The 17,401-nt window shown below is 47.2% G+C and overlaps 1 protein-coding gene and 1 pseudogene across 3 annotated transcripts in view; one reads left to right on the forward strand and one right to left on the reverse strand.

Annotated features, from left to right (window-relative positions):
• Positions 1–8,271, forward strand: part of MORC2 (MORC family CW-type zinc finger 2) — a 43,582-nt gene extending 35,311 nt beyond the window's left edge. The window contains exons 21-26 of one of the 2 annotated variants that reach the window (XM_023185482.2): positions 411–465; positions 900–1,041; positions 1,161–1,385; positions 1,478–1,571; positions 5,219–5,407; positions 6,549–6,808. In XM_023185482.2, the coding sequence (XP_023041250.1) occupies positions 411–465; positions 900–1,041; positions 1,161–1,385; positions 1,478–1,571; positions 5,219–5,407; positions 6,549–6,617 (774 nt within the window). In that variant the 3' untranslated portion in view covers positions 6,618–6,808. Of the gene's footprint in view, positions 1–410; positions 466–899; positions 1,042–1,160; positions 1,386–1,477; positions 1,572–5,218; positions 5,408–6,548 lie in introns of both variants that reach the window. The other variant, XM_023185483.1, reaches the window with a different exon arrangement.
• Positions 6,774–8,125, reverse strand: LOC111521844 (annotated as a pseudogene). The gene has a single exon (XR_002725093.1). The product of XR_002725093.1 is annotated as an uncharacterized LOC111521844 (transcript).
• Positions 8,272–17,401: the final 9,130 nt, after the last annotated feature.

A 17,401-nucleotide genomic window follows, 5' to 3' on the forward strand; every position in this document is an offset into this window, starting at 1 on the left:
ACCCCACACCAGCAGTCTACACCAGCTCTGTTTATATTTGTGTCATGAGCCTTCCAGAAGCCTAGTGATCTCTCAAGGACTCTCAGTTACACAAGTGACTACACATGGTGCCAGATAGGGTCTTGAGTGAGACTGGCTTCTAGCTTAACCACAGGCCTGAAGTCACACAGACGTACATCAATGAAGCTTGAAATACATTATGTCCCTTGCCTCCTGTCTTGTTTATAAAGGTGGCAGAAGGGTAGGTACCTTGGACAGTGATTTTGGAGTGTGGCTGTCAGCAGGGCTTGGTGATTTAAACTGTAGCACAGGAAGTCGTGTAGATGGCTGATGACCCCGGGTGGCCAGTAAGGCACAGTCTGCTCTTGTGGGGCACTGGGGATGCCTCTAATAGACTGCCCTCCACACAGCTCTCAGACAGTGCTGGGGAAGAGGACTCGGCTGACCTCAAGAGAGCTCAGAAAGGTGAGCTGGGGGAGTGACCTGGCAGCCTGTGGTGGGGGTGGGAGTGGGAGTGGAAGTGGAGCCCCTTACCAGCAGCAGTTTACCAGAGGCTCATGGAGTCTTTCCTGGGTCTGGGCTCTTGTGCAGCAGTGGATCCAAGTCAAATCCTAAGCAGAATTCTGAAGGGATCACCCCTTTGTGGTTATTTTTAACACTAATTCCTTGGTGTTCACTCCTGGCAATCACTTATTCTTCTGCTCTTTGGCACCCTCATGACAGATGGGGAAGGAGACCATGGTGGCTGGTCCCTGGTTTCTGTGTCCTGGTGTATTGGGGGCAAGCACCTAAGTGTTCCTGTCCTCCAAACCCTGGGAACTGCCTTTCTCAATGTGGCCCAGGCCAAGTGAGGGACTCTAGGCTAGTTTTCTGACTCGCACCTCTGTCTACATTGTCAGATAAAGGGCTGCACGTGGAGGTGCGTGTGAACAGGGAGTGGTACACGGGCCGTGTCACAGCCGTGGAGGTGGGCAAGCATGTGGTGCGGTGGAAGGTGAAGTTTGACTACGTGCCCACAGACACGACACCAAGAGACCGCTGGTAATGTCCCAATCAGGGAGGAGCAGTGGTTCCTCGAAGGAGGTATCCCCGGCCTCCCTGCCAGCAGCCCATCCTGGGAGCCCAGGTCAGACGTGACATAAGCTGTGTGTCTTCCACAGGGTGGAGAAAGGCAGTGAGGATGTGCGGCTGATGAAGCCCCCTTCTCCGGAACATCAGAGCTTTGACATGCAGCAGGAGGGCGGGGAGGAGGAGGCGGGCCCTGTGGCCCAACAGGCCATAGCCGTGGCAGAGCCCTCCACTTCCGAATGCCTCCGCATTGAGCCTGACACCACTGCCCTGAGCACCAATCATGAGACCATTGACCTGCTTGTCCAGATCCTCCGGTACATGTGTCTTTTGTCTTCCCACCCCAGGGCAAGCAGCAGCTCTCTGCCTGCTCCATGCCATTCTGAATTACTGTCCCTGCCTTCTTCAGGAATTGTTTACGGTACTTCCTGCCTCCAAGTTTCCCCATCTCCAAGAAGCAGCTGAGTGCTATGAATTCAGATGAGCTAATATCTTTCCCTCTGGTGAGTCTGGCCTGAACTTTGATTCCACACTGTTCATTGCCCCACCCCTGCCCCTGGATTTGTTGTAACTGTTGTGATTGTGATTGTTATGCTTGGTGCAGTTGCTAGCTCTCAGCTTTGTGCTCCATCTCAGCTAGCCTCTCTTCTGCTGAAAGAAGAAGAAGAGACTTTATGATGTGGGGAAAAAATTGGCTTAGCTGGATATGACTCGGATGTGCAGAAAGCCAACCCCTTCCCACCACAGGTGCTAGGAGTTGAGTCATCCCTTAGGGATAGCAGGTGTAGTTTGACGTTTTATAACAAGCATACCCCCTTTCTTCTGCCCTAGCAGAGGGAGTAAACCTGTCCCAGGCAACAGTGAAGAGCTGAGGCTCAAAGTGCATAGAACTTGACACTCAGAAGGAGGTACAGAGAAGCTTGTGATGTTTGGACATAAGCACTGGGTCTTACTTAACCCAGCAAATGCTGAAGGGATGCCTTGCCCAAGCAGGTGTCTGCTGGACCTCATAGTGAGCAGCAAAAGAGAGTCTTGCCTTCAAGTGGCTCAAGACTCAGTAGAGACTGAGTTGTTACCAGGTAGCTGGACATGAGGGCAGGAGCAGTGAGTGCTGAGAAAGTGGATAGAAAGGCTATGGAGGGCTGTGGTGGCCTAGGGGGCAGAGAGAGCAACTGAGTTGGAAGAAAATGTGCATTTTGCCAAGTGCCTGCCTGTGTAAGTGAAAAGGAGTGTTTGAGGTGGGGACTTCTGTGAGCAAAGGCTCTGGGGGTGGGGTTAGGGTAGCAGGCTGTGTGGTGAGCATTTAGGGTAGAGGGGCCTGAAAGCCAGGATATGATGGGTCTTGAATCCCCAGTCTGTCATACTGGCTTAAACTCTGTATGAAGAGAAGAGCCTACAAAAGTTTTGAGCTGAAGGAATTGTTATCCAAACTATATCTAGGGCAGCGGTCAACACATTTTTTCTGTAGAGGGCCAGTTGGCAAGTAATTTCAGGTTCACAGGCTATATACAGTCTCTGTGGCAACTCTGCCATTATAGCATGAAAGCAGCCACAGACAATATGTAAAGGAATGGATGTCCTGTGTTCCAGTAAAGCTTTATTTACAACAACAGTTGGCAGGCTGATTCGGCCCAGGGGCTGTAGTCTGCTGCTCCTGCCCCTAAGAGAGTAATCTGGGTAGCAGCGTGTTTGGGTAGAATGGGTGGATGGGAGATGCAGGGGCGAGGAGGCTGGTCCTATGTAAAAGGTCAGAGGTGAGGGAATGGGAACAGGAGCCAGTGTGGTGGCAGTGGGCTTGGGGGTGAAAGGGCTGTGTCAGAAGTCGTCAGCAGACTGATCATGGATTGTAGGCAAGTGACTCAGGCCTGTGGGAACTGGAGGTTGATGACAAAGCTATTAACTAGGAGAGAAAAATGGGTAAATGCAACAAAGGTGACGAGTGGAGGTTTGTGTAGCGCCAGAAGTGCCCTCACTATGTTTCTGGTGATGTGCAGTGTATAGGTGGAAATCAGGGACTGGCACTTGGAGGGAGGGGGAGGTCAGGGCTGGAGATGGGGCTCTGGGAATTTTCTACATGAAGTGGGATGATTTTTCTAGGATAGGAATAGCTAAGTTTTCTAGGAAAGAGGTTCTAGAAAAAAGACAACTGGAATGGAAACTGCAGGATTAGGATTAGTATATTCAAGATGTCAGGTCCTCATGGGGGAGTTGTGTGCTTGATAAAGTTTGCCAGAGATAAAAACATGGTGTTTGTCTTTATTCTACTTTTTAAAATGTGAAATGAAGCGGGAGTTGAAGAAACTAAGGCTCAGTAAAGAGTCTGTTGGTCAGTGACAGACCCCAGATTTTGAACCCAGGTACTTCTTAGGACTTGCTCTGTTCACGATGCTGCCTTGCTCTCCTGGCAAGATATGAAGGGGTGGTGCTCAGTGAGGGAGCTAGAAGGTGCAGAAATCACAGCTGCTTCACAGAAAGATCCACGCTTCAACTTTTGTCCTTGTTTAGGCTGCAGGTGCTCTCTGCAAATCCTAGGAGGAAATAGCAGCTAATAGGGTGGCTAGGTTGGCCTGGCATCTTCTTGTCAGATTTGTTGATTTTGGCTTAAAGTTATTGCCAAACTCAGAGTGGAGCCTAGGTGTAGCAGGATCTCTGCAGTGGGCTTGAATGCCTGGGTCCAAAACAAAGTCTGCATGAGTGTCTAAAAATAGTATATATTAGGCTGGGTGTGGAGGCTCAGGTCTGTAATCCCAGCACTTTGGGAGGCTGAGGAAGGTGGATCACTTGAGGCCAGGAGTTTGAGACCAGCCTGGCCAATATGGTGAAACCCCATCTCTACTACAACATACAAAAAATATTAGCCAGATATTGTGGCACACGCCTGTAATCCTAGCTACTTGGGAGGCCGGGGCATGAAAATCGCTTGAACCTGGGGAAAGGCAGAGAGAGGTTGCAGTAAGCTGAAATTGTGCCACTGGACTCCAGCCTGGGTGACAGAGTGAGACTGTCAAAAAAAAGTATAAGGCCAGGCGCAGTGGCTCACGCCTGTAATCCCAGCACTTTGGGAGGCCGAGGCAGGCGGATCACAAGGTCAGGAGATTCAGACCATCCTGGCAAACACGGTGAAACCCCGTCTGTACTCATCAGGAGTTCCATAGAGCCTCAGGAGCCCTGCAATATTAGATTCAAGTATCATTTTGCAAAAAAACTAATGTAACAATTATATGTGAACCTACAATTACCTCAAAATAATTAAGAAAAATTACTACAAACCATGTCTGCTTTCAAGATGTTGTATACTGAATTTTAATACTTTGGGGATTGCTCCAGCATTTATTTTGTGCTGCCAAGGCAATTATTGTTTTGTGTAGACGTTTCTCTTGCTATCTTGGTTTTAGTAGGATAAGGTGAATGACACGGTTCAATACTTGCCAGTAACAGTTTTAAAAAATGGCATCTAGAAGCCTGTCTAGGCTGGGCAGCTCATGCTTCTTTACAGAAGTAAACACCAGAGTTGATAAGACTGCAGTACCCAGCTAGCACCTGCTGGTTGAGGCGTGTGTGTTCATCACAGTGGCCTCATCATTCTTAGTGATGTACGAGTAAGTCATGTTATAAATTTGAACTTGGAAAATAAATTGAACCTAAAGAGGTACTACTTACATTGTTTTTCACACTGAGATTCCATGTAACATTTCATTTAAAATAAGTATTCTGCGCCCTTTTACAAATTTGAAAAGCCACTAGAAAAACTGCTTGTTTCCTACTTCACCCGCTGGAGGTTTCAGGTACTCAGGGAAAATAGTAAAAAGCACTGATGCTGCAGAAGTATATACTGCTCCACAGAGCTGGAGATATCTGCTATTAGTTGGTAGGTGAAAAGAGAACTGACGTGAGTGCTGACATTGTTGGGTATGTCTTGGAAGTGGATGGCTAAAAGGGCTGTACTGAAGTCAGACAGGTTATGATTGAGCATGGAAGAGTGATTCTATCATCCTTTTTTGCCACTTGGAATGGTAAGAATCACCCCTCATGTGTCCTCATGGCCTGCTGTCTGCCAGAGCACTGTGGTGAGTGCTTCACCTGTGTGCTAATTGTCTTCTTCCTTGTGACAGCCCCTTATGTACCCTCCCTCTTGCTGTGCTCCCAACAGAAAGAGTACTTCAAGCAATATGAAGTAGGGCTCCAAAACCTGTGCAACTCCTACCAGAGCCGTGCTGACTCCCGGGCCAAGGCCTCCGAGGAAAGCCTGCGTACCTCTGAGAGGAAACTCCGCGAGACGGAGGAGAAGCTGCAGAAGCTGAGGACCAACATCGTGGCACTCCTGCAAAAGGTGCAGGAGGTGAGCCCGGCAGCCTTCCTGTTGCAGCTGGACCACCTGGTCTCTCAGGGAGGGGGGCCTGGGACCTGTTCCTGTTCTCACAAGAATCTGTCCACTCACAGGAATCTGTGGTTCCCACCCTGGCTGTACAGCACCCTGGCAGGAGAGCTTGAGATGGTGTGGCTGCCTGGGCCTCAGCCCAGCCAGACTCATAGAACCAGGCTTTTTCCCTTTAGACATTCTGAGGTACAGCCTGGTTTGAGAACCCTCCAAGCCATAAAAACGAAGTTCTTTTCCACATGACACCCAGATGGGATTGGGTAGCCCAGAAGTGGGGAGTGCCCCTTAGCTTGTTGGTCCTTCATCCAGACAGTAAGCATGAGGGCCTGCTCTGTGCCTGTCCTGTGGATACAGAATGAACAAGACAAGCCAGAGAAGGTTCCTGCTCTCACAGCCTGCCAGTTTGGTGGAAGAGACAGAATTACTGATGGTGGTTCCTAAGGAGATACAGTAAAGTGTTGGGAGGCCACTTGACTAGAATGTTCAGGGGCTTAGGCATTTGGAGACACTGGAAGCCAGTCATGCAAAGAGTGTGACATGAGCACTCCAGGCAGAAGGAAGAAGAGCAGGACTTGAGGCCTGAGCAGGAACTTGGGGGCAGTAGGAACAGAGGCAGGGCTTTAAAGTTGTGGGATTTGATCCCGAGAACAATGGAGATCACTGGAGGGGTGTGGCATGATCCAGATTTCAGTCTCAAGACACTTACCTGGTTGGTTGGAGGAGGCCTGGAGGGGTCAAAGAACCAAAGCCTCCTGTGAGGAGGCTCCCACAGCTGTCTGAGACAGTGGTGGCCTGGACCTTGGGCAGTGACAGAGAGAAGGGAGAGAAGTGGGCATATTTGTAGGATCTGAGGGAAACATAAATCTAAGACAACTGGGAACATGGGGTAGAGGCAGGGCGGGCACAGGAGATCTGGGCATCATCCATGCACAGTAGATGGAGGAGGGGAGAATAAAGACAGGACAGAAGCCTGACATCCAGGGTGGGGTGGGAGGTGGGGGAGGGGACTCTGGGCTCTGTCCCAGAAGCTGAGAGAAGATGTAAAGGTGGCCCCCCAATCACTTTCTGGCCCCCTGTTGACTCCTGCCCTGCTCTATTCCAGGACATAGACATCAACACAGATGATGAGCTGGACGCCTACATTGAGGACCTCATCACCAAGGGGGACTGAAGGCGGGAGAGCAGCTCCCCTGCCCACCTGCCCTTCAACCCTGTAGCTGCAGGGGGAGGGGGCTTCATTCATGGGTTGGTGGTCGCACCTTGGTTTGACTTACATGGGACATTTGTGTTTCTGGAGGGAAAGATACCCTGATTCTTTGAATCTTCCTCCTTAAGTTTATAAATATTTATTTTTTAAAAGAAGATGCTGTGCCTGTGAGACCATACTTTTCCTTTTTCTTTTTCGGTGACTGCAAAGGACAGAGAACCTTTCCACTTTGGCCACACTGGGTTGCTAAGCCGGAGTCACTTCAGCTCCTGGCTCCTCAAGATAATGGCGAGTTCAGTGCCATCTTAGAGAAGCTCCAGGGGCAGGGCTGACTTTCCTCCTAGAGGAGGAACAACGTGGGGATCTGAGGGATAGGAGGGAGACTTCCCCCGAGTGGTGGTCCTGCTGGAGGCTCAGATCCAGGGACCCAAAAGGGGGGCTATGTAGGAGGTTCCACATTGGAGGGGCTCTCTCTCGCAGCTGTCAGAGTTGGTCCTGGCTGTGGCGTTGTCCAGACAGATTGAGGGAAAAAGATCCTGTCTAACCACCTCATCTACCACTCAGGTTCTTTGTGAAGGAGGGATTTCTTCAGTTAACCATGGACAGTGAGTTTCTCACCGCAGTAACTTGAGTCCAGGTTGAAGGGGAGACAGATCTGTGGTGAATCTCTGATTTGGGTAGCACACTGAGTGTGGGACCCCACAGGACTCCTTAGGGAAGGAGCTTGGGTGTGAAAAATCCCCTGGGGCTGAGCTAGTGACCTCCATGTGTGGGTGCAGCAGGGCCCTGGATGGTGCCAGTTGATCTGGACAGCCTATTGATGTTTTTCTACTTCTACCCTTTGGCTGGGCCCCACTGAGCCCCATCAGGGTGCCTGAGGAGGGGGCCAGTGAGGTCCCCTGGCCACAGGGACTCCAGAGGCATCTCTGCAGGAAGCACACCATGCCTTCCCTCCATGTCCCATCATAGTGCCACAATCTGTGTCCCTTAACTTCTCAGGGTCAAAGACAAAGGCAAGGGTTGCTGAATTTTCTCTTTAATGGCCATTGGAAGAATCTGGTTCAGTTTTTCCCAACTCTCTTCCCACTCGGATTTGGGGGCCTCTGGGTTTTCTGAAGGCACAAGGACTATGACTTTGTACCACTAACTTGTGGTTCAAACCTGGGTGTGTTTCTGGCATCTCCCTAACCCAGATCAGCAATGGCCACCCTGCTGCTCCGAGGCCAGCAGAAGACTGGGAAGCAGAGGTGAGGGATGCAGGCCACACTGGAATGGGAAGTCTTTCCCCACTGGATGTGCCTGTGTCTGGTGGGTTTTGGGCCTTCCCAGACTACCTCTCAGGGAGAGGCCTGTTTGGGGTAGTACACTGAGAGACCCTGGCCTCTTCTGCTGGAAGACTGTCCAAGTCTTGGGGTTTCTTGAGCTGGTGATTCCTCTGCCATCCTGCTGTCTCTGTTCATCTCAGGCAGCATGGGGTCCACTTTTGTCTCCAAACCCCATGTTTTAATCCAAATGCAAGTTGGTTCTGCATTTTTACTGGAGGGTAATCAATTTTTAAAATTCACACACATGTAATCAAAATGCAATACTATAAACTTCTACTGGTGAGACTCCTGAACTCGGTCTGTTTTCTTCTTAGTAAAATTCAGCACCTTCCTTCTCTTCATTCTTTATACCACTGTGGCTTTAAATGGTCTTTAAGTTATTCCTCATCACCTCCATTGTTTTATCTTCACCCCCTTAACACCCACAGAAACAGACTGGAGTTCTTGAATGTTTTAGCTTCAACTTCTAGATGTGCCCACTGTGCTTTGTTAATGCTACCAGTTGTGCTGAACGCAGCCTGTTTCCCAGGCAGAGATCCTGCCACTCCCGATGGGAAGATAAAATGCAGGGGTCCTCTTTGCCAGTTTCCTGGGAACATCAAGGGACAGGTGACCAGCTTGGAACTCTTTGATGACTTGGGAGGAGGAAGATGGTCTGGCTGATCTGTGGTAAAAAGGTCCTTTGCACAAGGCTGCAAGAAAGTGAAGGGCAGCAATGCTGGTGTTTAAGGACCGAGAGGAGTGGGTACTAGGGTGTTTTGTTTGAGATGGGGGTCTCACCCTCGTCACCTAAGCTGGAGTGCAGTGGCACGATCTTGGCTCACTGATACGTCTGCCTTTCAGGCTCAAGTGATCCTCCCACCTTAGCCTCCCAAGTAGCTGGGACCACAGGCACACACCATCACGCCTGGCTAATTTTTTTTTTTTTTTTTTTTGTATTTTTGGTAGAGTTTCATCACGTTGCTTAGGATGGTCTCAAACTCCTGAGCTCAAGTGATCCACCTGCCTCGGCCTCCTAAAGTGCTGGGATTACAGTGTGAGCCACCATGCCTCGCCTAGGGTGTTTGATTTTTAAGTGACACATGCACATGGTAAACATTAAAACCGTCTAAAAAGCTGGACCGTGAAAAGCAAGGCTCCCTTCTCCCACCCAATCCCTGAATTCTCCCTGGAGAGAGTATCCCTCCTAAGTGAACACACTTCCACTCTGTTCCATTTCTGCCTGTTAACTACTTAGTGTAGCTTAGTGTAGTGGAATCTGCTTCAGAATAACCCATATGGGTCTTCTTTATTCTCTTGAACCACAGAGTATTTCATGTGTTGATATATTGTCTCCTATTTATGGACATTTGGGGTTGTTTCTATTTTTTTGTTGTTTTGAGACAGACTCTTGCTCTGTCACCCAGTCTGGAGTGCTGTGGCATGATCTCAGCTCATTGCAACCTTCACCTCCTGGGTTCAAGCGATTCTCCCACATCAGCCTCCTGAGTAGCTGGGACTACAGGTGCATGCCACCATGCCCAGCTAATTTTTGTATTTTTTGGTAAAGACAGGGTTTCACTACATTGGCCAGGCTGGTCTCAAACTCCTGACCTCAAGTGATTCACCCACCTTGGCCTCCCAGTGCTGGGATTACAGGCATGAGCCACTGCACCCGGCCAGTCACCATTTTCATCCAGTAACTTGCAATGCACCAGGCCTTACCAGGGCCACTGATGGGTTCAGCAGACATTTCTTTCTTCAAGCTGGCAAGGCCTCAAATAAGTCACTGCCCATTTTGGCTCCCCATTCCTCTTCTAAAATAAGGGAGTTGGGTGAAGGCAGAGGCTTTGCAGCTTATTCAGCCTCAGGGCCTGTTACCTACCTAAAATTTATCCAGAAGCCCATATGGAAAGCCAGGAGTCCTGGAGCTGCTCTGGTTGAAGCTGGGATGGGGGCCCAAAGTGCCCTGCTGTTCTTGACCCCCACATCTTTGCTTCCAAGATTCACTGGCACCTACCTGCTACCTGTAGGCCTTCAGCTGCTTACTCTTGTCCGATGTGGGGGTAAAGTGCTTACTCAGCATCCATCCTCATGGCCTAACCATTTGGCCAGTTTCAGTGTCCCTGAAGGATGGAGGAGGGCTGGGCTTCCATGGGGCCTGAACCGCAGGTGCCTTCAGCACTTCCTGGGGCTCTGGACATGTCAGCAGCTGCCCACCAAGGCCTGGAAGGTAAGGGGGGTTCACACCACTAGGGCAAACTTGGATCAATAAGGAAGGGAAGGATGTGACAGACGTCATCCCTCCTCTTTTCTTGTCCCCTCTGGATTCTATTGAGATGCTTCCAGGGATTCTCTGAGGCCCCTTCCTGCCCCAGTAACTGCAGGTTTCTGGGGGAAGTCGTGGCAAGCTCTAATTCCCTACCTTTGTTTTTTTTTTTTTTTTTTTTAGACAGTCTCGCTCTGTCACCCAGGCTGGAGTGCAGTGGCGCCATCTCGCCTCACTGCAACCTCCGCCTCCAGGGTTTAAGCAATTCTCCTGCCTCAGACTCTCTAGTAGCTGGAATTACAGGCGTGCGCTACCACACCTGGCTAATTTTCGTATTTTTAGTAGAGACAGGGTTTCACCATGTTGGCCAGGCTGGTCTTGAACTCCTGGTCTTGAAATCCATCTGCCTCAGCCTCCCAAAGGGCTGGAAGCCACAGCGCCCGGCCTAATTCCCTACTTTGATTTACTGTCCCTCCCCACATCATTTCTTTCCTTATTGAAAGCTCTGGGTCCTCCCCAATGCTCCACCATGTAAACCAATCTGTCCCGCTAGGTTTGGCGCACCGCAGTGGGCAGGGGGAATCTGTCAGAAGGTTGAGTTTTTGAGTTCCTCATGCTTAATTATCAGCGACCACAGCACAACACGTGGCCGAGGGTGGGTTGTAAATTCTCACCTGGCCTACAGGACGCACCCAGGACCCAGCATTTGGCCATCTCTGTAGAGGCTTCGGGGGTCTGTAGACTGGTCATGCTCAGTCTAACACGGCGTGGTTATGAACGCCCGTTATGAACGGTGCATAACCAGTCAACGGTTATGACCTGTGGAGGGCGTCCCCAGCCCCACCGCACGCTCGAAGCGGAAGCGACACGGCGCCTGCGCGGTTTTGCTGGCGCGCCGCACGTGCACAGTGACCTGCGCATGCGCTTTGGAAGACTCGCGAGCTTGCTGCGGCACTCAGGGTTTGCTGCAGGTGCTTGCGGCCTTTGGGGGTTTCCTCGCATCTTTTAGGTAAATGCTTCCAGGGATTCTCCTTTTTTTTCTTTTTTTTGTTTTTGAGACAGTCTCGCTCTGTCACCTAGGATGGAGTGCAGTGGCGCCATCTCGCCTCACTGCATCCTCCACCTCCAGGGTTCAAGCAATTCTCCTGCCTCAGACTCTCTAGTAGCTGGAGTTACAAGGAGAGCAAGGGCCCACTCACACCCTAAGCAGAAAAGTGAGGATTTTTTTTTTTTCCTGCAAGCTGCTGAGCATTAATTAAGTCAAAGTGCAGATGAAATCTTTCCCCCCCGGTTGTTTTCCAACTTTTGGGGAGTCACTAGGGAAAACATTCGTTGAACAGATGTCCTTAGGATCGGCGCTTTTATCTTTGCAAGGAAGAACACTAGGAAAGGAAGCTGCGTGTTTTTCCTTTTACCGGGAAGGGTGTGCCTGCCTTTGGACCTGAGGCCGAGCACCTGAAGCCTCTTGGACTTAACATTAGTCTGTTTTCTATGCGTTTGTCCTTGGCTTGGTTTATGGTGTTTGTTGAAAGGTAAATGTTTTAAGATTTTGGGGATTCCTATCATGCTTAGGGAAATCCATCCCCTTCTCTCTTCTCCCCTTCCCTCGATATTCTCTTACATTTTGTTGCAATGTTTATTTTTTATTTTTTACTGGACAACCTGTAGTCCTTATGGAATATATTTTGTATAAGCTGTAAGACAAGAGTCAAGCTTCCCCTGCCCCCAGGTGGAAATTAACTTATTCCAGCCCCACTTATTAAATGAGCCTCTTATTAAATGAACCAACAGGTGTGGACTTGTTGCGTTTGAGATGCCCCTTAGACGCCAGTGGAGACATCTGTGGTCAGTTGCACAAGTGAGTGTGATGTGAGGGGTGAGGTTCTGGCTGAAACTATAATTTGGGCGTCATCAGCATCTAAATAGATCAGTCTCCCTCACTTGTTAAAAAATGATTTTCCAGTCTTAGACTTTATTCTCTTACATGAAATATTTAATCGCACTATCCAGTTCTCTCCCATCCCTGCCTAAAAGAAAGTGTTCCATTGGGATTTAAATTATAATTGCATTAAATTTAAATGTAAGTTTTGGGAGCATTGACATTTTTATGATATTAATCCTCCTCCAGAGGATAAAAAATGGCTTTCCATTTACTCAAGACTTCTTTTAGGTCCTCCAATAAGATTTTATAAATTCTTTATACGGGTTCTATAACTTTCTGGTTAAATTTATTCCTAAGTGTTTTATGGTTTTTGTCTATTGTGATGAAATACTTTTTCCCATCTGTAAGCTCACTGATTATTAATATGAAGAAAAGCTAATATTTAATATAATTCACTTTCTATCTTAGGAATTCTGGTAGTTTTAATAAGCCTGTTTTTTATAGATACAAATTTGCAGGGTATACCAATTTATTTTGTCAGTTTGCTTTAGTTAGAACCTCTGAAACAATGTTGAGTAATGATCCCAGGCTTGTTTCTGATATGGGTGGAAATCCGCATGTGAGAGTTGAGCAGTGAGAGTTTCAGCAAGTGGCTTTTAAAATATTGGGGTTTCCTTTAGTTTCTCTTGGGGCTGCTGGGACTCACCGGTAGTTGCCAGTCCTGCCTGAGTCGGGCGCCAGGGGGCACCAGTCACACATAATGAAATGTGAGTTGGGCCCCCTGAAAACTGGCTGATTTTGTCAAATGCCTTTACACCTTCTATAAAAAAATACATAGTTTTCTCCTTTATGCTGCTGTTTTTATTTTTCAATTAGACATTGAGTAGCTATGAAAGAATACTGTATACAATATTTGTAAAGTGGCCGGGCGCGTTGGCTCACGCCTGTAATTCCAGCACTGTGGGAGGTCAAGGTGGGCAGATTGCTTGAGCCCAGGAGTTCGAGACGAGCCTAGGCAACATAGCAAGACGTCGTCTCTACATTAAATACAAAAATTAGCTGGGTTTGTGCTGAGGCTGAGTTGGGAGAATCGCTTGAGCCTGGGAGGTGGAGGCTGCAATGAGCTATGATCGTGCGGCTGTACTCTAGCCTGGGTGACAGAGTGAGAAACTGTCTTAAAAAAAAAAAAAAAAGAATTGTAAAGCAGAAGAAATATACATCGAACAACCATCACCTGGTTCGTTATTTTATAAATCCCTGTGTGTCCTTCCTGGACCCCTTGTCTCCCTGCTCAAAGGTCACCATCATCCTGAATTGTGTTTATTACTCTTAGAGTGTTTCATTTTATAATTGTGTTTCTTTACTCTTCATTGTATTTGTATGAGCTCTGTGTATTCCTGTTTTATTTTGCCCTGACTGTTTTATTTTGTTTTGTTTTTGAACTTAGATGGACATAACGTTTTATTTATTGTTTTGCTGTTTTGTTTTTTTTTCAACATTGTGTTCCAGAAACTCATCCATGGTGTTTGTTGGATGTAACTGTAATTTATTCATTTTCACTACTGTGTAGTATTCTGTTTGTTATCCTAAATAACAATAAAGAGAGGTTCTCAAAAGAAAATATACTTATTTGGGAACAAAGCATTGCAAATTTATGTATATATGTCTTGTCTTTTAGAGAGCCTCTTTGTTATTTAGGTTGCCACATCACTGCCGAATACTAGACAGTTATGAAAATGAATGAATTACACCTGCAATTGAACATAATACAATTTTAAATGCATTCCTTTGAGACTGGCAACTGCATTGTTTAGTTTATGTCTCCTGTTGCATGTATGCAGGACTTTCTCCCTGGGACAGCTGTCCCCAACATTTTTGGTACCAGAGACTGGTTTTATGGAAGACAGTTTTTCCATGGACTGGGGTGGGGGATGGTTTTTGGGATGATTCAAACACATTACATTTATTGTGAACTTTATTTCTGTTATTATTACATTGTAATTTATAATGAAATAATTATACAACTCACCATAATGTAGAATCAGTGGGAGCCCAAACTTGTTTTCCTGGAGCTAGATGGTCTCATCTGTGGGTGATGGGAGACAGTGACAGATCATCAGGCATTCGATTCTCATCAGGAACACGCAACCTAGATCCCTCGCATGTGCAGTTTACATAGGGTTCTTGCTCCTGTGAGAATCTAATGCCGCCGCTGACCTGACAGGAGGCAGAGCTCAGGCAGTAATGGGTAATGGGTAGCGGCTGTAAATACAGATGAAGCCTTGCCTGCTTGCCCACAGCTCACCTGCTGTGTGGTCCGGTTCCTAAGAGGCCATGGACTGGTACTGGTCTGTGGCCTGAGGGTTGGAGACCCCTGCCCTAGGATATAATCCTTGGAGTAGAATTGCAGAATCATAGTTCATGCCCATTTCAACTTTACTAGGTAATGCCAGAATTGGTTGTGTTAATTTTCACACCCATTGGCACTCGATAGTTGCTTTGTTTCTCCACTTTGTTGCCTGTGTTTGATATTGCTCGACTTGAAATGTTTTGCCAGCCCGATGGGGATATAGTGGTATCTCAGTGTGGTTTAATTTAGATTTTTCCGATTTCTAAAATGTGGTTGAGCACCTTTTCTTATATGTGTTGACCATTTATTTATTTTTATTTATTTTTGAGACAGGGTCTTGCTCTGTCGCCCAGGCTGGAGTGCAGTGGCATTATCACAGCACACTGCAACCTCCACCTCCTGGGCTCAAGGAGTCCTCTTGCCTCAGTCTCCCAAGTAGTTAGGACTACAGGCATGTGCCACAATGCCTGGCTAATTTTTGTATTTTTAGTAGAGACAGGGTTTTGCTATGTCACCCTGGCTCATGTGCCACAATGTCTGGCTAATATTTGCATTTTTAGTAGAGACAGGGTTTCGCTCTGTTGCCCTGGCTGGTCTTTAACTCCTGGACACAAGCGATCCACTTGCCTCAGCCTCCCAAAGTGCTGGGATTACAGGTGTGAGCCATTGTGCCTGGCCTTATTGACCATTTAGGTTTCTGTGATGAAGCCTTTGCTCAAGATTTGGGCCCATTTTTCTATTTTATCATTTTCTGATTTGAATTTTGTATATTCTGGAGACAAGTTCTTTATAAGTTATCTGTGTTGCAGATCTCTTCTCCTGTTCTCTGGTATGCCTTCTTTTTTATCCTCTTTTTACAGTCTTTTTGAGGACTAGGAGTCCTTAATTAAAAATGTAGAATTATAATTTATCAGTCTTTTATTTATAGTTTTATTACAATTTGTTTAAGAAATACTTCTTGGCCGGGCGTGGTGGCTCACGCCTGTAATCCCAGCACTTTGGGAGGCCGAGGTGGGTGGATCACCTGAGGTCAAGAGTTTGAGACCAGCCTGGCCAACATGGTGAAACCCCATCCTCACTAAAAATACAAAAATTAGCCGGGCGTGATAGTGGGTGCCTCTAATCCAGCTACTCAGGAGGCTGAGGCAGAAGAACTGCTTGAACCTGGGAGGTAGAGGTTGCGGTGAGCCAAGATTGCACCATTGCACTCCAGCCTGGGAGACAGGAGCAAAACTCCATCTCAAAAAACAAAACAAAAATAAGAAACACTTCTCTACCCTGAGGTCATGAAGATGTTTTGTATTACCTTCTAAAGCCTTTATAGTTTTGTCTTTCATATACAGATGGTCCCTACCTTAATGATGGTTTGACTTATGATTTTTTTTGACTTTATGATGTTGTGAAAGCAATAACCATTCAGTAGAAGCTGCACTTTGAATTTTGAATTTTCATATTTCTCCAGGCTAGCAATATTCTGTAAGATATTGTGGTGCCGGGCAGTGGCCGCAAGCTGCAGCTGTCAGCCACAAGAGTAAACATTTGATACTCTATAATGTACAGTGTTCAATATTCAACACTCTATTATAAAAACAGGCTATGTGTTAGATGATTTTACTCAACTGTAGGCTAAGGTCAGTGTTCTGAGCTCATTTAAGGTAGGCTAGGCTAAGCTATGATATTCAGTATGAGTATGAAATGCATTTTTAACTTATGATATTTTTGATTTATGGGTTTATTGGAACATAACCTTACTGTAAGTTGAGGACCATCTGTATAGATTTTTTTTTTTTTTTGAGATGGAGTCTCACTCTGTTGCCCAGGCTGGTGTGCAGTGGCGCGATCTCAGCTCACTGCAAGCTCTGCCTCCTGGGTTCACGCCATTCTCCTGCCTCAGCCTCCCGAGTAGCTGGGACTACAGGGGCCCGCCACCTTGCCTGGCTAGTTTTTTGTATTCTTTATACAGTAGAGACGGGGTTTTACCATGTTAGCCAGGATGGTCTCGATCTCCTGACCTCATGATCCACCCATCTCGGCCTCCCAAAGTGCTGGGATTACAGGCTTGAGCCACCGTGCCCGTCCTAGATTTTTTTTTTTTTGAAATTATTTTTTGAGATAGAGTCTTATTCTGTTGCCCAGGCTGGAGTACAGTGGCACGATCTTGGCTCAGTGCAACCTCTGCCTCCTGGGTGTAAGTGATTCTCCTGCCTCAGCCTCCTGAGTAGCTGGGATTACAGGCATGTGCCACCACATCCAGCTCATTTTTTGTATTTTTAATAGAGATAGGATTTTGCCATATTGGCCAGGCTGGTCTCAAACTCCTGGCCTAAAGTGATCCACCCATCTTAGTCTCCCAAAGTGCTGGGATTGTAGGCATGAGCCACCTTGCTTGGCCTAGATCTTTATATACCCAGAATTGACTTTCATGTATAGTGTGATGTAGAGGTCCAGTTTTTCTCCTTCCCTCCTCCTTTCCTTCTTCATTCCCTCCCTTCCTTTTCTCTCCTCCTATCCATATGTATACCTGGTTGCCTCACCACCCTTCATTGAGTAGTCTTTTCTTTCACTGTTGATCTACAGTGCTACCTCTGTTATATATCAAATGTTCATTTATGTATTAATCTGTTTCTAAACTTTTAATTTGGTTGTATTTGTCTATTGTCTCTTTCTCTATACCAATACTAATTTATTTATAGTTTTACATTGTTTTGATAGCTAGTAGAGCCAGTCCTCCTACTTTTTTTTTTAGACTGAGTCTCACTCTGTCACCCAGGCTGGAATGCAGTGGCGCGATCTCAGCTCACTACAACCTCCACCTCCCCGGTTCAAGGGATTCCCCTGCCTCAGCCTCCCAAGTAGCTGGGATCACAGGCATGCACCACCACACCTGGCTATTTTTTTGTATTTTTAATAAAGATGGGGTTTCACCATGTTGACCAGACTGGT

This window comes from Piliocolobus tephrosceles, chromosome 19 (genome assembly GCF_002776525.5).
Source record: "Piliocolobus tephrosceles isolate RC106 chromosome 19, ASM277652v3, whole genome shotgun sequence".
Lineage (NCBI taxonomy): Eukaryota > Metazoa > Chordata > Mammalia > Primates > Cercopithecidae > Piliocolobus > Piliocolobus tephrosceles.